Genomic DNA, 21,561 nt, shown 5'->3' with positions numbered 1-21,561 from the left:
GCTTACTTTTTATTTTGCTCCTCCTATTAAAACAGTTGCTCAATTTGTGAAAAGTTGTGTCTTATCTGTGGAGACCATATTAGAGAATCATCTCGTTTAGCGTGTTGTTATTTTATCTTGGTCCTTTTCACATCTCTTTCACTATCTTTTATTTTGTCATTTGATCTCTTTACCCGCCTTTGATGTTTCCTCATTTCCAATTTATGATAGCACTTCTTCAGTTCCTTTTATATCTCCTCCTTTTATTTTATTTCCTACAAGTCTATGTTTGATTTCACATTGTCGTCCTTTATTCAGCACTTTGGTCAACTACAGATTTTTTTTAAATGTGCTATATAAACAAACTTGACTTTCTCTGTTTCTCTTCAAGGTTGGTTATCCTTCATATATATGGACCCAAGAAAAGAAAAGAAAAGAAAAGAAAAGCAGGTACACAGGTGTTGTATAAGCAGAGTGGTGTTCCTGCTACACCAAGTCCTGATTCCACAGACTGCCTGTCACCTATTCACAAAAACAAACCCAAACAAGTACCAAGGACATAAGAAAATTTTATTGCAGTATTTGTTTCACCGGAAGAGCAGGGGGTCACCTTTTTTTTGGCTCTATAACATCAAAATCTATATTAAAAACAAAATAACTTCCCCCCCGCATATAGGCACAGATACTGCACTGATCTTAACATAAATAAATCATATCAAAGATATGTACACAGTGTGGGTAAACAATAAAATGTCTGGAACAAGAAAAAACAGAACGCAGCTTAAAGTTGTGAATAAATCCATCTGGTGCTAGTTTAAACTCCAAAAACACTTTATTAAGAACATCATCACTACACTAATTTCCAACATTCACTTAACTTTTTTTTTTTACAGAAGTATGTTCAGATATAAACATGTGTTTAGTTAAACTATGATACAGTGGGAGTAAAAATCAAACAACCGAGTTGCTGCACAACAGCGAAGGAACTCCCACACAATGTTTTCCCAACATTTCCTTCTTGTGATTAACTTAAACATGTCTGTACTCAAAAACAGATCAGTGTTTACAACACTTCCGACAGGTCCTTAAATCTCAAGAGGTTTTCGTCTTCCTTTCTGCGAGTAACATATTGGATCCACAAAGACTTGGACTGTGAAGGGGTTCTCTGTCTGAGAGATTTCAGTTGCCTTCCTTGGCAGCGTACAGCGCCCGTAACGTCTGTGCCACTTTGTTTGTGAGCTTGTGTCCGCTTGTCAAAGAGATTTTCTTATAAATAATATCCGACTCCTTGATAGTGTCGACCCAAGGCACCTTTTTGCGACCGTCCCGTTTCTTTGCCACAGCCCATGGCCCAGAGTAAGTCCCAGTCATCCAATGTATACTGTAGCCAGCTTTGGTCTTCTGGATGACCCTGGCAATCTGTGGTCTGTCTTTGTATTTGGGACGGCAGATGGCGATGACGTCCATGGCATCCACCCCCTCATTCATGTGACCCGAATCCTCGACGCCATCCTTGCCTTTCCTTGGTTTCCTCTGTGGATAAAAGTAGCAGAATGTTAGTGTCCATCACAAAACTTTTTTTATACAGAAATCTTATACAGATGTTTTAACATTGGGGTAAAGTGTGAACAGGAAGAAATGTCCACCAAGATTGCTCTCAGCAACAATGAGGAGAAAATTCAAATTCATTGAAAATCCCTGGAGGTGAGAGGCATTGGAAGGCCATTTAATATCAACATTCTGTACAGGACTACATTCAAACAGGCAGCTTTGTGAAAGTGCAGCTTTGTGAAACCTGTAATGACTGTGTCAGGAAGGTGTTGCTTAAATTCTTCTTTAATTTCTAGTTTTAATTCCAAAATGAAATGGTTAACCTGCATTTTCACATTTTCCCAAAGCATCAGGTGGCTTTTGTTGTGACCTCACTAATTCACAAAGTCACTATGGATATCCTATGAGAAATCTCTATCCCATATTTAGGGAGTTTTAAATTCTTACTCCAGGCACATCTTCATCGTCACTATCCTCTTCGTCTGTGTCCACCGGGGCAGTGTGATTATTGTGATTGTGGTTCTGGAGTTTCGGGCCCTTCAACAGTGAAGTAATGGCTTTGTTTCTGGCGTTGGCACTCGCCTCCCCCTCCTCTTCTTCGTCGCGATCCAAGTGCTCCATGAGTACCTTGAACTAGGACACAAAAGCAAAGCAGAGCTTTTTAGTTTACTTGACAACTTAATACATGACACTTGTTTTGTCTGCTACATATTGCCGAGATTAAAATGACTAGTTAATCAATTCAAAACAGTCTGAATGAGAAAATACAGCGTGCTGAATGCTTACATCCAAATACTGTTTCACAATGTTCCTCTTGGTCTCGTGACTGAGATCTGTGATGGCTAGATCACTCTTCAGGTATTCCAGGGTCTGGCGAGGGTTGAAGTGGACTTTGGATTTCCTGTTCACTGCCTTTTCGTACACCTTCGCAGACTCAGTCGGAGAATACTTCTGGATTTTGCTGCAACACAAACAAACACGTTAAGCCGAGCTTGTGTCTTGTAAACACCTTAAAGATTTGTCCAAGGATGTTTTCTTTAGCGTGACTTACCTGTCTGAGAAGCCATACAGATTCTTCAGATGTTGTTTGAGCACCAGCAGCAGCAGAATACCCTGGGAAGCGTTGGCGAACTCCAGCAGAGGGCTGGGGTTCTCAGGTAGACGGTCCATCACTGCATCCTCATCCTCCATGTCAGAGTCAGAACCCACTGTTTTCTTACTCTTATGGACCACCTCTTCCTCCTCATCGCTGCTGCTAGAGCTACTGCTGCTGGAGCTGCTGCTGCTCTGCTCTTCATTCTCATCTTCATCAGAGCTATTTTGCATCCTCCGGTGCTGCTTCTTCTTCTTCTTCTTCTTCTTTTTCTTCTTCTTTTTCATCTTCTTTTCCCGCTGTACAGGCTCTTTCCGTAACGACTGCGAAGACAACAAAATCACTCAAACACTAACCTGATATATCGTGAGAGTGTGACACACGTTCAACAACTAAAAGCAATAAGTTATTTACAAGATAAAAAAAAGCTTCTCACCTCCTTGAAAGACTGAAGAAGGTTGCTACCAGAGACAGAGAGAGTAATGTCTATGTGGTGCATGATGAAAAGAGGCTCCTCCTGGGTCTGGTAGGGGAAGCAGGCAAAGTTGTCTGCTATGAAAAGCAGCATGTTCGCCTCTGTTTTCTGAAGGGGACAAAAAATGAAATATATAAATGACCTATTGATGAATAGCCCTTTACTACACAGGAATATTGTATATCTTCCAGAGGCAAAACGTTTTTTTTTGCAATTCATTGATTCCATAGGAAATGCAGTGGCGCTAGCAAATGCATGCATGTGTGGTTGGAGATACACAAACATCATAAAACGCACACTGAGAATCTAAGAGAGCGAGGGGAACTTACAGAGCTGTCATCAAACAGGTTGAGCAGGGAAATGAGGAAAGCCCGTCGATATTGCCTGTTCCCACGGACCAAGGAGTAGAGATGTGAGCAGAGGGCAGTGTCTGGCTCATCGGGACGAACACCTCGGATCACTGTTTTCTTTGGTCCATTTATGGCCTGTTGCACCTGGTAAGACATCTTCAATCCTGCGACGGCCTTCATCTGTGGAAGAAACAATTCTTGTAATTCCTGTATTTCATTCTTACTTGATCTTCAAAGTCTGGGATGAAAAGCTGAATTACACGATATTATTAGATGTGCAAAATGCTTTAAAGTTTAAATTGAGATTTCTGTTGTTGGTGGTTTCTTCTTTCATTAAAAACCTCTTTCTGTAATGTGTAACATTGTCCTACTTCACATTTTAGAAAATATTTGGTAGAGTAACTTATCAAAGTTTTGAAACAAAAATGTGTTACGACACCAGGCAACATTTTGCAACAAGGATCTATTTATTTCCTGCCTCCATAAACCGTAGTTGTGATGTTAACATTTTAACTATAACTTAGTAAATCTGTGAATATGCAGGTGAAGTGAAAAAGTATTTTTTCCATTATATAGACCTTATGACCAATATCTAAAGCAAACTATCCTTTACACTTTCACCCCTTTTCTGGTCATTATAAACCAGCAAGTCACTCACATGGATGAACCCTGTATATTTCTTGTCAATATCCACCAGCTGTTGATCGGCCTTGTTCTTCATGGTTGGCTCTGGGTCTGTTCCCATTGCGATCAAGTAGGGCACACACTAAAAAAAAAGCATAGTTTCCACTCTGTGAACAACTCATGATGCATTTGAGATAACAGTGTCACTCTGTGATGAAAATACATTTTCACAGAGCAATATGCTGCAGTGAAACTGTGAACATACCTGCACCGGATGGACGAGGCCCTGGTTTAGAGTCAGTGTAATGACGCTCAGGGCAAAGTGTCGAACAGTGGACTGTGAGTGGAAGAAGGAGTCCAGCACCTGCTTCAGGTAAATCTGCATTATGGAGCTGCTCATGCCCGATGAGATGTCCCCCATTTCCTTCAGATCCTCCTCCTTGGCTTGACTCTTCCCTGAATACACAACAGCATCCGCCTGATTAGCTCTGGGATGTTGTCGGCAGATGGAGTAACAGAACACACGAGGTGGATTTGTAAAACTCACATCCGCGATCGGCCTCCTGCATGCGGGAGTCCTCCTCCTGCAGGTAAGTCTGCAGGTTTTTTAACACCTGGATCTTCCGACTGACCATAGTGGTCTCATCTGAGAGGATACTGTTGTACAGAACCTTCACATCCTGCACAAACATGATCTCTGGGTTCATGATGAACTGGAAGCCTTGAGACCATGGAAAGAATGTAAATACAAATGTCATTACTAAGGAAACTAATGTCAAAGATACAGGCAAGTAGAAGATTAGAGCTGTCAACAATAAATGACTATAAGTACGGTGAATGGATCTGATGTTAAACAGCGATGAAGTGCACCATACCTAGACCTATGATGGCCTTGATCTGGACTTCCTCCTCTTCATGCGTGGTGAAGTACAGCAGAAGCTCCAACACTTTGTCCTTGATGATAATCTGAGTGACACATGGATTCATTTTCATTCATTCACCAAAACAGCAATTCTGCGTACAACAATACAACGTTAAAGCAGAGTGCTGATGTTTACCTTGCTGGCACCCTTGAAATCCTCCTGGTCAAAATCAAAGTGTCGGCAGAGAGCCCCCACCGTGAACAGAGACCGCAGGAGAGTCGGCTTGTTCGCTACCAGGGTGGAGCTGCTGGGGTCCTCCTGGTGCTGGGTCTTCAGTTTTGCCAGAGCTCCTGTAAAATCATACGAACCGACAGTGAAACACTCATTTTGTTTTGAGCATTCAATGCTAATTTACTTGGATGTGAGATGATGAGCGTATAAATGTAACTTTTTGAAGGTGAATAAACAGGTAAATAATTTAATTTGTGGTCTATTTGACATTTTTCCATTTCAAGGTCTATTAGGATTGTGCTACAAGTGCATAGTTCTTACCATAGTAACGATTAAAACAAGCCCAAACAAACTTGTAGTTGTGTGTGACCTTGTTCACAACCGCACCGAGACAGCTCACACTGTGTTGTACAACCTGAGAAGCAAACACAACAAATGATATCACGATGTTCCGAACAGTTGCTTCACAACAGTGCTGTTCAGTTAGTTTTTTCTGTCAAAGCTGCAAGAAGCAAACGCGACTGACCGTCATGCCATATTTGATGATGAGCTTCATCAGGTCTTCTTCTATGGTATTGAGGAAAGTCTCACTCGGTTGATCCATCAGTGGAACGACCAGCTCCAAGATCTTGGCCACGTTGCAGATCAGCATGAAGTCATTCTGAGTCTAAAATGTCAGGATGAAGACACATGAAAGCCAAAGTATAGGTTTAACACTTTTTTCATTTGGCTGTAACTAGACTTAAAGCATAAGTAGAGGAAGACATTATAATATGATGTAATATATATTAAAATAAGTTATAATTACATTGCACTTTGTGGTCAGGTAGGGCTGCATAGTCATAGCATGTTTGACCATTAACTCTGCTTTGATTTTGCTGAACAGGTAGAGAGTGGTGATGCATGCTACGAGACGACCTGAGTTGACCCCTTTGTCCTCACAGTCTGAAACACAAACAGAAACATCTGTCACCACACTGTGTCTGTACATGTGTACCAAAATAAAAATAAAAAATATGAATTCTGTAAGCAAATAAAGTATTAAATTGCTTTCCGTTACCTGCAAGAGACTCCTCGTATTTCAGTATGTGTTCCACGAGATTGTCCACCAGCTGAACACAGGCCTTCCTGGCAGGTTTGTACGAAGCGTCCTTCTCTGACTTCAGCAGCTGCAACAGAGTTCAGATAAAATTAAACAACTATGACAAAGACAAAGAAGCTGCTGATGAGATATCGAAACAATTTAACTAGTGAAAAAACTCACGTTCTGCAGAAGTTGCTCAAACCAATCGTAGCCTGTATCTTTACATGCCAACACCTGTGATGAAATCAAAACACCACAAGAGCCAGATTGTGACAATGTCAAACATACAAATGTTTCTTATTTGAAAATGTGCAAGAGATGTTTTGGTCACATGTTAGATAGTACGCACCACATCTGTGATGTTCAAGATCTTTCTGGTCATGGCCTCTTTGTCGTGGCCGGGTGTGGGCGTGAACCAGAGTTTCTGGAAAGTCTCATTCACCAATTTCTGCATGGGCGGAGATATGAGGGTTAGCTAAAAGTATATTTTGTGTATATTAAAACAACTTCCAAGCTTTAACATAAAGCTAAATACAAACCTTGATCCCCTCCTCGTCATTGACTCTTCGGATCATCTTCACACACATCTCCGTGATCTTGTGGAATTCTGGTTGCTCCAGGCAGATATCCCTCAGGATCTTAATGACCCTCTTCCTTACACTGATACCTGTGTCCTATAAGAAGACAAAATGGGTACAAGGACATCTCAGTAGAAGCTTAATGCAAGTTGTGAATTTGCTTTGATTTATTGCCAGATTAAAACAGCAAATATCTGTGGAAATGGAAAATAGGAAAACAAATGTATGGATGATGTACAAAGAGTGACATTGAATTTACCAATATCCTTTCAATGAGCATATCGTAGTACTGCTCAATGAGCTGAGGTCGACTTAGCACAAAACGGCCCAGGAGCTCCACAGCGGCCTCTCGCACACTGGTTGAGTTGTCCATGAGGCGACAATGAACCCCACGCTGCATATCCAACTGAAAAACAAACACAATGGCATTAACGGTTAAGAATATACATGATGGCTGCAAGTTTGATAGTGTGAAAGTTTACAGGATGACTTACCCGGGCCAGAATACTTGGATCCACAGCCACTACTTCAGACAGACACTTCATGGCTTTAGTTCTGACTGCAATAGCACTCTCACCCAAAACTCTCAGAATCTATATATGACACAAAAGAAAAAAAGTTAGTCACAGACAACATAACCCAATCTCCCCCATTCTTCATATTAAATTGACTCTCTCACCTGTGATAAATAAATATCAAAGCTCTGGGCAAAAGGCCTCATAGAGGCCAGATATCTGACGATTACACACGAATCATCGTAGTCTATTGCGTTCATCCTGAAAAGAAAGTCAAGAGGATAGTTCATTACCAGGATGGGTGAACAAGTCAAACAGCACAGCAAAATAAACCCAGTGATCCACAGTGAATTAGTAGTATTTACCTCAGAGCACTGGAATGTGATTGTGAAGTCTTCATGACCTTGCGTAGGAATTTCTTTCGTGCATCGGCTTTCTGCATAATCTCCTCAGTCGAGTCGACATCCTTGGAATGACTGTGACCTTTCCAGTTCTCGTCCTCATTTTGAGACTTCATTGCTTTCTCTGCCTCACTTGTTGCGTCCCTGAACCACTGGGCAATATAAAATTTCCTGGCAAACTGGATGAAACAAATGAGAAGTGATATTCAAAATGCTGATTATTCTAAGGCATATTATACGGTATAAAAACCCAACTGACACCAAGGAACACTTTTAATCCATATGTCTTTTATGCTAATCGTAACAACCTGCAATTTACCTGTATCAAACCACTCAAGAGCTTCATGTAACTGAAGTACACACGATATTACAGCAAAAATGAGCATCCAGTCATTAGGGAAATTTTAAATGTGGCCATAATGATTATATTAAACGCTCACCAATAGAGATGAATCTTTGTCACTGCTCTCATCTAGGTAATCTAATAAGTCCTTCTGAAGTTGCTGCACCTCATCACTGCCTGGCGTCTGTAAGCACAAAAACAAACAAGGGTCAGTTCCACAGTAGCTCAACAGCACTGGAAATATATAGGTGATTAAAAGAGTCAGTAGTTATCTTGCCCACCTCTCTGAGAATGCGGTCAATAGCCTTTTGGTCCATGTTGCTGGTTACAGCATCTTTGCGCAGTCGGGAAGCTACAGTGCCGAGGTAGTCCAGAGACGCCACTCTGAGAGCCATTTCTGTCTGCTTGTTACTGAACTGGTGCACCTGAGAGCACAAGAGGTGAAGCAGAAACGTCTCAACAACCAAAAAAAACGCACAAGCAGCGGTTTCCACTGGGCAGATGTGAAGGATGTGACTCACCAACAGCCGGCCCAGTAAACTGAGCAGTAGTTCAGATGCAGGCCACTCGGGCTTGTTGATTGTGGACAGGAGGTCGTGAACGAAGTTCTCAAACAGAGGCCTGTAGTCCTCCTCTCCCTGCTTACTGCCACACCTGACACACAGAGAATACAACTTTTATTAGAAAATATTGTTCAACATTAAGTCAATTAATATTAGAGTGTATTCCACAGCAGGAGCAGGTACAACGTTTTTAGGATACTGACAGTTAAGTGGCTTACGTCATGATGAATATTGAGAGAGAGCAAAGACTCACTTCTTGAGAAACACCGAGAGGAAGTTCTGAGCTGTCCTCATGGCAGTTTCAAACGTGTTTGTGATAAGGACGTCTTTATCCACCTGGGTACACAATGTGTAAATTAATTTATGAAACAAAACATGTATCAGGATCATTTAAATATCAGTTAAATCCATCGTCTTTACCTTCTTGTGAGATTCATCCTCTGCTTCTCTCACAGAGGGAAGGTGAACCACACACTGGATGAGCTGAAGAACCAGAGCAGAGACCATCTGGATGTACACGGGCTCTCCATCCGAATCACCGTTGTTCAGCCTGAGGAGGAAGAAGGAAACATTTATAATAATAATAATAATGATAAACTTGATTTCTACAGCACTTTTCTTAACAATGGTACAAAGTGCTTTACAAGGAAGAAACAACAGATAAAATGAGAACGAAACAACAGAACACAAGCAGAGAAAATAGAATGATGACATAGATAACATTACATAAATTAATAAATGGGATTGGTCAGTGTTAATAAGAGCCAATGTCATTGATTTGTAAAAGCTTTAACAAAAAGAAATGTTTTAGAAAGGAATTTAATAGAAGATAGATTATAAATCTGTCTTAGTTTGTTATCTAACAGTGGTCGAGAGGGCATTTGGCTCATCACTAGATTTGTTTACTGAGCAGCACTGGAGACATTTGTTTTATTTGCCATTTCAGTGAACAAATATTCACTTTACGGGTTCTTACCTGAAGTTCCTGAGGCTGCGTTTATTAGTAGGCAGTCTGGCAAGGGAGGTGAAGATCTCTTCAAGAATGAGCTGCCTGTGTTTCTCGTAACGAGAGAAGACCTGAGGGAGAGTATAATGCAAAGGATTGAATCAAATTATTAGATTGGAGATGTTGCTGTGCAATATCATCAGAAAATGAGAATCTTAAGCAAGATGAACTGCTAAAGCAATAGAATATGCCATGACAGACTTACTGCTGTCACCAGCGTGATGGCGCACAACTGCAGCTCGCTGACGTTCTCCACAAAAAACGGAGTAATACCCAGAGTGGACACCTAAAAGTCGGGCACAGAAGCAATCAGGTACGTTAGCGCTCTGGAGTTCATGAACTTGAATGACATCCGATCAGATTTTGAGTCTCACCTGGAGAATCGTGGTGTCAGTTTGCAGCTGTAACTCCAGGAGCTCCGAGATGCTGCTGACGATTTCACACACTTTGCTGTAGAGCACGACCACCACCTTCTGTTTATGGCTGGAGCTCTTTCCTCGCTTGGACTTTGGTGTGTGCACGCCACCTTAAATGAAGAAGATAACACCGATAATAAAACAACGGTATGTGACGCAGGTTGTTTTAAAAATGTTCTCAACAACTTTGCGTTTGAATGTGTCAGACACAAGACATTTCAATATTCAATTACAGGGTTATGTGAGACTATTGCAAGAATATTCTGTGGCCAACTTTTACTTAAAAGTGAAATAATCTGATAAGAATTTTTGTCAGGAATCTCATTTTTTTTTATAAATCCCTGAAGGTTTTAAAACTGCTTCTCGGCTTTGTCTCATCATTAAATGTAACAGTGGAGTTCTCATGTTTTAAGCTCTTTTCCAAAATGTGCAAAGAAAATTTGAGCACAATCAGGCATAAAAAGAGTATAACATGGATTCAGCTAGTTAATATGTACATTCTCCAACATATAAAATAACTCCTGCAAGCTATTTTACGAGACTATTGCAATTTATGAGAAGAGAGGAAAACAGTGCTGACCTCCGTGGGGATCCACCCTGTAGGCCGGGTCGTACTGAGGGTACAGAGAGCTCTGCAGATGGAACTTGGTGAACTGCAACACCCTCTCGATCACATCCTCCATGTACACAACCTTGGGCATGTGTGGAGACGTCATGATGTTGAGTGCAGTCAGACAGGCATCGGCGGACTTGGTCACCCGCTCCATGATGAGGTCGCGCCACAGCCGCTCCTCGTCCATGGAATCATTATCCTACATATTCCAAAAAACAATTTTGTAAAGAATACTGAAACAACTCAGAAGCTCTACATATAAGTTAAATGAATTAAGAGAATCCTCATCATTCTACAGTTAAAATAAATATTTTCTTGCTGACAACTTACATGACTCAATAATGTGGAAAGTTTGACACTGTCCTGAATGTTCTTCTCCAGGACATTTAGTATTTTCATCAGTTTGCTTGAAGAAAACTGTAAATCAAAGAAACGATGATGATTACTCGCACAGAAATGCAGCTATGACGTTGAAACCATGTGACAGAGCACAAACACACTTCTCTTACCTTGTTAAAGATGCCCATAGCTTTAATCTTAGCAGAATCGTTTCCGAGCTGGTTCAACTGCTGCTTTCCAAGCAAGAGCTCCTGAGGTATTTCATCATCATCTGTGTGAGGGAACAAAATTATAACTTTGTAACTCCCACAAATGTCAAGCGCCATGTAAACTGCTCAGTGCTTGATGTTTACCTTCAGCAGTAAGATCCACCTCATCAAGGTTCTCGAGGATGCTATCCATACTGGCTGCGAATCTCTTAAATGTGGAGGAGTCCATAACTTCTGTTAAACAAAGGATAAGTTAATTCATAAAGACATGAAACTCGTTCGTATTACAAAAGTTCAAGTTCAAAGTGGTAGAACAGTACCCTCCAGTGTCATCTTGGGATCGTACGCCTTCTTGTTTTTATGTTTCTCTTTTTTCTTCAATTTTTTGGCAACTGAACAAAAAGAAAACAACATTAGTCAAATCCTTAACAGCAGTAAACAGGAACTATTTAACAGAGAGAGACCTGGGGGGAGTGATCCAACTGTCTAGGGAGATGGCCTGATTTGAGATTTGAAATAGTGATAATTTGAATGACAGGTGTCACAACCAAGACAAAACTAAATAAAAGTATATTTATATATATATATATATTGTCTTCACAGAGATTGTCTTTGCTGTTTCACTTTTTTGTGAGAAAGACTCACCATCACTTAGGATTGGCGGTGGAGATTCTTCATCCGATTCAGCCAGGATCCTATCACGAGGACGGTTACCGGACCCCCGGCGAACGTTTTGAACACCTCCGCTTTGACGGTGCTCTCCAGAGCCTTTCCTCTCTTCCTGCTTCGAGGTCTTGTCATGGTCTTTCTTGTGCCGTTTCTTTGCAGCTGGAATAAAAGACAGAGGGAATAAAGATTAGGATGAGTGAGAAAGAAAGTTTCTAAAGATGTTTAAGCAAACATTATGACATTTTTACAGAATTTTATAAAATGTGAGGAAAAGTTGGAAAATATTTGGTGGCACAAACGTTTAATCTTAAGGATTACAGAGAGCTAAAATGTTCAGTGGAGGGGAGAGAGTGATCTTGACAGATTTTGTCACACTCTGATGTACATGTACAGACATTTTTTAGATTGAATACTTACACTTATTTTCAGAGTCATCGTCTTCATCATCATCTTTGTCTTCATCATTTGAGTCCAACTCGGCGTACTTCAATTTCTTGCTGACGACACTGTGCCTTCGCTTGTTTGTCTTCTCACAAAGTGACTTCTCTGTAAGCACAAGAGCTGAGTGAGCTTTCAGCAGATTAAACATGTACAATTAAAGAGAAGACACAATGACTGTGATAAGAGTGATTTCTGAGACAGTGGTGTAAAGTAAATGAACAACACAGAAACAAAGTTCCCCCCAGTTCAGTGTGTATATTTAATAAACAAAGAAAATCATACCTTTCCCTGATTTGTCGAAGGAGGACGAGTTCTTGGATTTGGAGCCGTGTGCGTTCCTGCTTTCCTTGATGATCTTTTTCACCTCATCAACACTGAGTTTCTGAACCACAACAACGGGCTTCGCTCCTTTGTTTAAGTTCTCTACCAAAGACATTCTCTCCAGTCGGATCAGGGGTTCGCTCCAGACCTCTTTCAATTTGTTTGGAGGTAGTGGCTCTTTTTCTTTGCCGTCTCGTTTCAATTTTGGAATCACGAAGTTCTTCAGACTCCCCGTCTTGCCACCGAGCAGGAATGAGGGGAACTCGCTCGGTTTTGTCTCCAACGACTGCTGTTTGTTTCCAGTTTGGCATCTGATGCTGCCATCCCCACCTCTTTCTTCTTTTTTATTTTGGGGGCTCTGAAGGGCGGAAGTGTCTGTCTTCTGACGACCATTAAAGTCAGCGGACTTTCGGCTCCCGTCTTGCTTCACTCTCGGGCTGTCGGATTTCGAATGACGTTCAGGAGAGTGTCTGTTGCAGTTTTCTGTTGACTGTGTCTTGTGTTTCCTTTCCCTGTCTTTCTCTCTGTCCCTATCTCTATCGCTATTTCTATCTTTACATTTATCTCTATCTTTATCCCTTTCTCTGTGTTTGGCCCTGTCCTTCTCTCTATCTTTTTCTCTTTCTTTATTTCCTTCTTTATTTCCATCTTTATTTCCATCTTTATTTCCATCTTTGTCTTTGTCTTTGTCTTTGTCTTTGTCTTTGTCTTTGTCCTTATCCTTTTCTTTTTCTTTTTCTTTATCCTTGGCTTTGTCCTCTCCGTGTTTGGAGTTACGCTCCATCCTACTAATGGTTTTTGGAGTCTCTGCTTGGTTGACATGGGATCTGTGACTGTTGTGGTTCTTTTCCTCTTTGTTGCGCGACTCTGAATGCTTGTCATGTTTTTGCCGTGGTGTGTCTGTCCGTCTTTCATCGGAACGGCCGTTACCACTCTCCGCCTTGCCATCATGCTTGTGTTTGGATTCCCGCTGGTGCTCCTGCTTCTGTTTAGCAACCAGAGATGCTTCCTGCTTCTCTGGTTGCCCATCTGAGCCAGACTTTTTTTGAATACGTTCTTTGGGATTGTCAGAATGCTTTTTGTTGATCCCAGGTTTGTTTTCAACAACTTTGTCTACCTTCACATCAGCCTTTGAATTTAGGTGTTTCAGCTGGTCATCACACAACGGATTTGCTTCCAAAACCACGACAGGTTGTCCGGTCACTCTGCCAGCTTGCTGCAGGTCAATACTGACCATCAAAGCCGGCCGACTGGCACAGTTACTTGCGGGATTTGTCTTCTTAGGTGTCACCTTGCTGCCAGTGTTGCCCCCTTGTACAGCAGGTCCGTCACCTGCCTCTGCTCCGGATTCCTGAGGATATGAGTCTTGCTTCCGTTTCTTCAGTGGCTTGTCTGCAATAAAGAACACTTTATTAGTTTAGATACCCGTAAAAGAAAAAAAGCAAATACAGGGTCGGAGAAAAAAAACAAGAAGGCACAGGGAAGAGACAGAAACGTACCTTTATCCTGGACTTCTTTAGACCATCGTTCTCTCTCATTGGCTGTCTCGCTTTCTATTCTCTCAATTTCTGCAATTGCATCCATCTCCGCATCATCATACACGCCCCCACCGACGACTGCAATCTCCTTGGTATTTGGCCGAACAGGAGGCGGCTGACAGTTCACCTGCTCCGCAGCACCAAACTTGTGTGAAAAGTCCTGAGCGTCCCTTGACAACTGATTATTATTCATCAAATCAATTTCATGGTCTGAGTCCATATGTGCCCGCGGAGGAAATTCTCTGGATTCATCAACATCTGGAATCTTCACTCGGGACAGCTTTAGCGTCAGCTTGGCAGAGTCTTTTGCTGGGGAACCAACAATGTCGTACAAGTTATTTTTATCCATCTGCTCATTTTCCTCTTTACTTCTCTCTCTCTGCTTCTTTTTGCGGTTGGCAGAGGCGAGGAGCAGGTCAGGCCTGGATCCTGCTGAAACACAAATAAATTCAAAGAAAAGTGAGCACCTGAGAATAGGTCTGGGTAAATAACAAACTGTATGATAGCGTATTATTTTTGATTCTACAAAAAAATGCAGAAGAATCAACTTGTTGCCAAGGCAGCATACTTTTTGCCATCTCTTCACTTCCAGCAGAGGAACACACAGACTGTGGTGATTTGACTCGATATGCAGCAGCCCTCACAGAGGGGTCATTGTCCTGTTGGAACACAACACATTTATCATTTACTTTTAAACGCTGATGTACAGTTCCCAGTTCGGGATATCGTGAATCTGTGCATTACCTCATTTCCCAGTCTGTGAGCCATGTTCATGTATTCTTCATCGGTGACCAGTCTTGCATTGTGATTAGAAGAACTACTTGAGAGACCAGAGACCTTGTTGTCATGGCTGTTTCTTACACCACCAGGAACTGAAACAGAGAGCAAAATAAAAATCTCCAGTTAGATTATTTGTGATGGGCAGTGTAACATATCTATGTGTGAGATAGATACTTTTCCCATCTTTGCGGATAGCTGTAGTTTTACTGTTTGAGGGTTAAGTTATGCTAAGTTAAAGGATTAGCTTAAAGGGATAGTTCACTGAAAATGAAAATTCATTCATTATCTACTCACTACCATGTCGATGGAGGAGCGGGGGAAGTGTTCGATTCATGAGTCTCAGGGGTAAACAGTGTTGCAGCCAAGGCGACCCCTTCTTCAGACGTAATAAAACTGAAAAAAACATAACATACCTCCATACTGCTCGTGTGGTGCCATCCAAGTGTCTGCAAGCCCCGACATTCATATTCGACTTAATTTACACCATGTTTTAAGCCTGAATGTCCACTACTGGATGTAGCGATGCTAGCGGATGTAGCGATACGAGGCACACCAGCACGTTCCCTTGGGCGAGAGTGTGCGCGGTTTTCCGGTGTGTCCATGAGAACGTGTACGGAGGATATCAGTGGACATTTATGTTAAAAACATGCTGCAAATGAAGCCGTTTTGAGTCAAATATGAATGTCGGGGCTTGCGGACACTTGTATGACACCACAGGAGCAGTATGGAGGCATGTTGTGTTTTTTTCTGCTGGTTTTTTTACGTCTGAAGAACTGGTAACCATTTCCTTCAATTGTATTGGATTTGGCTGCAACACTGTTTACTCCTGAGACTCCAAAAGTGTTTTGTGGACTCTAACACTTCACCTGCCCCTCCATCAGTATAGTGGTGACTGGATAATGAGTGAATTTTCATTTTTCTGTGAACTATTCCTTTAAGCAGTTGGATTGTGTCCAGCTTACTTTATCTGAACTTATCGGGACTTATCGGGAAGGATCTGCAGGTTATAGTGCAGCCAATACTCCCACGCATTTCTCACTTTGTACTCACCTTGCTGAGTCTGATGGTGCTGGGAATAACTGGGTGGATTGTACTGCATGTAGTCTGCAGGACTCTGGGGAGTATAGGGACTGGGTATGGGGCTGTTCTGCTGGGGTACGAACCGGGAAGCTGACCCAGACTGCGGGGACGTAAAACATCTGCAAAAGGAGGAAGGTAAAAAATCCTCTTAGTAAAAGTACAAATGCATCTAAATATATAGTAATCATACAGTGTGATGTCACCACCTTACCCAGGGGGGCTTTGAGGAACAGCGGTCTGCTGGTAATTCGATCCTGGACTCCCATGCATTTGATTCTGGGCTATCTTATACTGTTGCATCATCGGCTGCTGCATCACACCTAAAAGATAAGGATTAAAAAAATCTATAATCAGTGTTACACAAACAGGAAGTCAGATAAACACATGTCTGCGGCACCAAACCTCACCTACTTTCCTTCCTCTGATTCTAAACTGTAAACATCAGAAGCAATTTTTATGATAATGCTGCTCAATACAGCACCACAGCTTCGTGCAGCAGCAAAAATGACTAAAAAGTCTGTTTAGCAATGTGGTGAAACTGGACAGAGAGCATGCAGTGACTCAGTCCCTCCTCCTCATCCCATCCCAAACCTTTTACTGGGATAACATACTTTTGTCCCCAAAGACTTTGGGGTTCCTGGAAAGCAACGTTTGTAGAAGTATTGGCATGTCACCCTCGGGTTCATCGTTCCCCAAGTTGTCCTTCAACTCTCTGCAAAGCAAAGAAAAAAAATGATTAGAGCGTTATGATTCCTCATCCAATTTCAGAGCGTGATTCTGACAACCAAGTGAGCATGAGCTGACCTGTCTGGTAATCTGTAATCTAATCACTGAAATTGAAACATTGATGACTTCGCTGTGGCACTTTCATTAAGACTGCTGACAACTATACTGGCGTAACAAAGATTTCTGCTGCTACTGGCAAGTTTTCCTCTCTTGAACTGGTACTTACATGTGTTCAGTGGAGACCTGGGTAAGGCTATGTGCCAGCTGAGTCACCAGATTTTCGTCCCGACACACCAGGAGGCTGCTGACCTCTTCAGAGATCCTTCCATTGTAGAGCAGACTCTTAGCAGTAGTGGCCGGGAGAGGAGAAGGCAAGGGCAGCTGGTTCAACACTAAAAGGAAGATTGAAGGACAGGTTAGGTCTTTCATATATGGTAACGTCAGCACAAAGAAAGGCTCATCAGTTTGTACATTTAACAGATCTCCCCTTTGTTGGGTACACTTTTATAACCTAATAGGATCCAATCCCTAAATTCGGCAATGAATATTATCTTTGGGAAATGTTCAGTATTATGCTGTTTTAACAGTTTGGGTCCAGTTCCTACAACTTTCCATCTTCTGAAACACAAGCCGCTTCACCTCTGTCCGCCCTGAGATCACCCAGATTAAGAAACAACACCATTTTCAATCACACAGCTACAGTTATGTCTGGTACAACTCCACAGCCAAGTCCAGCATTCCTTAGTCTTGCCACATCTCGGTTTTGAATGTTAGTGTTTAGGCTACAGTGAGCGGCATTAGAGACGAGGTTTGCACTTACAGTCTGTCAGGCTAGCAATTCCAGCGAGAGTAGTGATGGGGACATGAGGCATATCACCATTCATGCTGAAGATGAGGTCAAGAGGTCGTGTCAATGCACGGGCTGCTCGATATCACCAAACTCTTCCTATTCCTCACATCTCCGACACGCTGCAGAGAGACAGAAAAGTGAAACAATCTCGCCGTCAATAAAGGTCGGACGACATCACGTGAAGTATTGTTCCCAGTTAAAACCAGGAAAATCGTCAAATTGCATCAGAATAAAAAAGATCATATTAGTCGATAAATGTTATTCCTTTCAGTTTTAACGTTTTCCTGCTGAGTGAAGGTTGTAGTTTGAGGTAAATCACAGATGTGCTAAACCTCCTCACAATGTTTGCACAATGCACGAGCAATATATTGACATAGTGAACCTTTGTTATGTTGCTAATGATTAAAAAAACACAGTAAATTGTGACAATTATTGATACAGTGTCATTGCCCTGGTCTATATTTTGCATGTACCCAGTGTGTGCTAAACCTGTGTCATTTCATGAGTGTGCATTATTACAGTGCCAACGTAACTGCCCTTTGATGTGGGCAGATCCTGCCCGGATATCAAGCCCGGACATGTATTTACAAATGATCGATCTGTTGCAGTTTCTGATGCCAGAGCTGCAGCTTCTGGTGCCCGAACACCCCCCCCTCTGATCACCCGGGGCCCGTAAATACACACACCGTTCCAAATGTGTGCACAATGTTTGTATCTCTGAGATGTTTGCAAGCTGCGTGAAGGTGAACATGCAAATAGCTGCAGAAGCACGAAGTTAGCAGGTTTAGCTCCTGGTTCCAGATGCGAAGCACAATGTAATTCAGGTGGTGGACGAATCGATGTAATAATCAACGGTGAAAGAAAAGAAGGGAAAAAAAGAAAAAAGTTAAAACAATTCTGCGTGTGTGTGTGTGACGTTAGCTTGTTTGTGGTTTGTTCAAATTCATGCTAGCGACTGAAAGAGAGAGAAACGTAAACACACAAAGCTATTGATAAACCCGTGTAGCTACTTAGGTCTACTTATACTCTTCCTTTTGTTTTCAATTCAGGTTTGCGTGGCTGCTCGCAAGCACAACAGCGACGTTAGCTCGTCCTGACACCAGAAGTGACTGTTATTACTCGGTAATTACTCTTATTTCCGCCCTGGAAAACACTTATTTGACAAGCCGAGCTGGGAAAACGACGTTTAGGGGAGATACTCCAGTCAACTCGGGGTTGTTAGCCGGCTAGCAACAACTGGAGATGCGGCTAACGTATGCTAGCTGGCTAGGTATATGTGCAGCAACTTGCCCGAGCTAGCATCACCACCGGGAGAGCATCCAGCCCGTTTTAGCCGTGAGCTGCCGACTCTGTGCGGCTCTTTCCTCGGTGTTATGTGTCGCGCACGGACTCGGATATTCACCTCCCACTTGCTACGGCCTTCCTCGAACGCATCCCCGGCTCACAAAGTGGACCTCGGACTTGCCTAAGGAAGCGTAACCCCGACCCGACGCCAGGGAGGCAGGGTACAAAGCAAAGACCCCATCACAAATGAGAATGATCCACCCCCCCTCCCTCCTTTTTTCTCCTTGTCTGATCCCGGGAACAGGCTCCCGGCGGCCGCCTGGTGTGTCCGGTCGAGCGGTAACACCCCGGGACGGTGGCGCGATTACCCAGATGAGCGGTCGGTGTCGTTGAATCCGGCTTATTTACCTCGGGATGTGATGAGAAAGAGAAGTGGCTCTGGTGGAGGTGGAGGTGGAGGAGGGGGAGGAGCAGGATGGCAGCTGGAGAAGAGCCTCTAGCTCCCTCTCCGTCCCAGCGCCCAAACAGCTCCTCGGAGCAGGCAGCGTCAGTGAGTGATCCCTGTCTGTGTGGAGGACCGGAGGCAGGGGGGCTCCTCTGGCTCACACACAGGCGGACACTGATGCCCCGGAGCGGCCTCATCACACGATGGAGTCGGGTGCTGGTTTATTATTTTTTTTGGGGGGGGGGACAGGTGAGAGAGGTGGAGGTGGAGGGGGTGGCACCACACAAACCACCCACCTCCATTTCAGTATCAAGAAGTCCTTCCCTCCCCCCCATCTCTCTCCACTCACACCAACCGGTTGAGGCACATGGCTGCACACACACCCAGTCTGGCTCTGCCTATGGTTCCTCCCCATTAAAGGTTCAGTGTGTAAAATCTGAGATTAAATAATCCTAGTGATGTTTTCACTAGTGTGTTCCATCTAAATTGTACAAATTGTTTTCTTTACTCTAGAATGGGCCCTTTATATTTATAAACTTTATATTTACATCAGGAGTGGGTCCTCTCTCTACGGAGGCCGCCATGTTTTTTTTACACTCAACACCTTTTGAGTTTTTATGACAACTGAAGGTTAGCCACAGGTTCTCTTTCATGTTTGTGGCTGTGGGGTAGAGCGGTCATCCTTCAACCAGAAGGTGAGCGGTTCGATCCCACACACATTCTACACATTGGACCTTTAAAAGGGGGTTAATTTGTTGTGGGGACTGTTGGGTTTCTCTATAATATGGTGCGGTCGCCACCTCACTATGCAAAGTGCCTTGAGATACCGTATGTTGTGATCTGGCACCATACCAAAAAATATGAATTGAATTGAACCGAACAAGAGGAAATATAAATTTAAAAAAAGACATTTGATTACAAAGTGCATTAAATGAAAATAAAATAGAGCTCAATCAAACAACTACAGTACTATATACATTAAAGGATGCAAGATGTATATTGTATATGTATAAATAAATAATGGCACATTATCAGATGGGTAAACAAACAGGAAGCAGGAAGCAAATATGGCGAAATTGTATTGTGGTGAGAAATCTGTTTGAAAATGTTGAAGGAGCAATTAAGAAGAATATAAGCCAGGACCAGAAAAGTAAAGGTGATGACCCCACTGTGTACCAAATCATATCAGGATCCACTGCACCCTCGGCTGATTTCTCAGTGGTGGTTTGCAGATGCAAAGATGAACACATTTTAGGGATAGTTCAGCCAAAAAATGAAATTTCACTCATTATCTACTCACCACTATGCAGATGGAGGGGTGGGTGAAGTGTTTAAATTGAATTGGAGTGTTGAACTATCCCTTGAATGATGAACTATCCATTTAAAATGATAAAATGATAATTAAATCATTAACTAGTTCAATAACAATTTCAATCAGAGGAATTATGTTGGACGCTGGCACTTGAATGCACTACCGTATCTTTTGGACATGCCTTTAAAACATTCAAATATTTTTGAAAGAAAATATGGCAAATTTTACGAAAGATTTTGTAACATGAAATCCCTTGTGATGTTGAGGTCCTGTACTTTGGTGTATTCAAAGAAGATGTGATTGGGTTTGTAGCTTGTAAAAAACGAACGAAACCCGTTAACCTCAAGCAGTGGATGAACATATAGATAAAGAAATCTTTGCAATAGAAAGGATAAGTCACTCACTGAGATCAAGGGCAGAGGCTTTTTCGTAGAAAATGGGAGAATTGGATTTTCCTAAATTACAGGGGACAATAAGGACGCTGCCTCCATGTGATTTTCTTTGCTATTCACATGAGATATAATAGCCTAGACTACTTATCTTAGATGGCGTGCCACACACAATTTCCTTTTCCCTCAATTTGTTGAAAATATGAAATGGAAGGTTACAAATAAAAGGTACAAATCTCAAATCAAATAATAAAAGTCAACTCCTCTTAATGTTTAGCATCATGTGTGTCTGTGATGTTTAGATCTGGTGCTTTAAGCTCTAACCAGCAGCCCTAAACTTCCATGTCAAGTATCATTAATGTGAGGTGTGCTTGGAGTCCTGACATCACACCATCACATCAGCTGACCTACAGCACCAAATGTTGCCCATGGCTGGAAGTCATCCTCCTCCTAGGCCTTCTCACATGATCCAGGTTATTCAGGAAGGTAGGAG

General features: G+C 42.3%; 1 protein-coding gene across 8 annotated transcripts; it reads right to left on the bottom strand.

The window, feature by feature from the left end:
* Positions 1-528: 528 nt before the first annotated feature.
* LOC117771744 (nipped-B-like protein) lies at positions 529-19,793 on the bottom strand. 8 transcript variants are annotated; one of them, XM_034602462.1, is made up of 48 exons: positions 19,041-19,287; positions 17,609-17,757; positions 17,015-17,180; positions 16,674-16,774; positions 16,274-16,382; positions 16,033-16,181; positions 14,947-15,074; positions 14,771-14,861; positions 14,164-14,634; positions 13,325-14,056; positions 12,626-13,288; positions 12,320-12,448; positions 11,879-12,061; positions 11,554-11,625; positions 11,378-11,467; positions 11,195-11,295; positions 11,016-11,102; positions 10,653-10,884; positions 10,031-10,182; positions 9,862-9,942; positions 9,627-9,727; positions 9,071-9,200; positions 8,904-8,986; positions 8,609-8,741; positions 8,369-8,512; positions 8,185-8,271; positions 7,709-7,923; positions 7,508-7,604; positions 7,323-7,421; positions 7,088-7,234; positions 6,790-6,924; positions 6,600-6,698; positions 6,431-6,484; positions 6,227-6,335; positions 5,975-6,111; positions 5,693-5,833; positions 5,488-5,581; positions 5,131-5,285; positions 4,948-5,038; positions 4,620-4,793; positions 4,338-4,528; positions 4,107-4,214; positions 3,428-3,628; positions 3,060-3,206; positions 2,582-2,946; positions 2,317-2,491; positions 1,978-2,163; positions 529-1,512 (listed from the first exon to the last, which is right to left on the bottom strand). In XM_034602462.1, exons 2-48 carry the CDS (start codon positions 17,670-17,672, stop codon positions 1,159-1,161), a joined length of 7,953 nt encoding a protein of 2,650 aa, XP_034458353.1. In that variant the 5' UTR covers positions 17,673-17,757; positions 19,041-19,287; the 3' UTR covers positions 529-1,158. The 8 variants fall into 8 exon arrangements, with proteins under 8 accessions (XP_034458353.1, XP_034458354.1, XP_034458356.1 ...); XM_034602463.1 differs by lacking the exon at positions 19,041-19,287 and adding an exon at positions 19,331-19,793 and having other exon boundaries at positions 1,159-1,512; positions 17,609-17,759; XM_034602465.1 differs by lacking the exon at positions 19,041-19,287 and adding an exon at positions 19,291-19,341 and having other exon boundaries at positions 1,159-1,512.
* Between the last annotated feature and the right edge of the window lie 1,768 nt (positions 19,794-21,561).

Source organism: Hippoglossus hippoglossus, chromosome 12, assembly GCF_009819705.1.
Source record: "Hippoglossus hippoglossus isolate fHipHip1 chromosome 12, fHipHip1.pri, whole genome shotgun sequence".
Taxonomy (NCBI): domain Eukaryota; kingdom Metazoa; phylum Chordata; class Actinopteri; order Pleuronectiformes; family Pleuronectidae; genus Hippoglossus; species Hippoglossus hippoglossus.
This window is presented reverse-complemented; position numbering and strand designations above follow the sequence as displayed.

Coding starts and splice junctions, on each gene's coding strand:
- LOC117771744 (XM_034602463.1), bottom strand. CDS start 17,672: ATGAATGGTGATATGCCTCATGTCCCCATCACTACTCTCGCTGGAATT. Junction 8,513..8,608: donor GTTTACTGGGCCGGCTGTTG/GTGAGTCACATC, acceptor TTGTGCTCTCAG/GTGCACCAGTTCAGTAACAA. Junction 8,272..8,368: donor TTGACCGCATTCTCAGAGAG/GTGGGCAAGATA, acceptor TTGTGCTTACAG/ACGCCAGGCAGTGATGAGGT.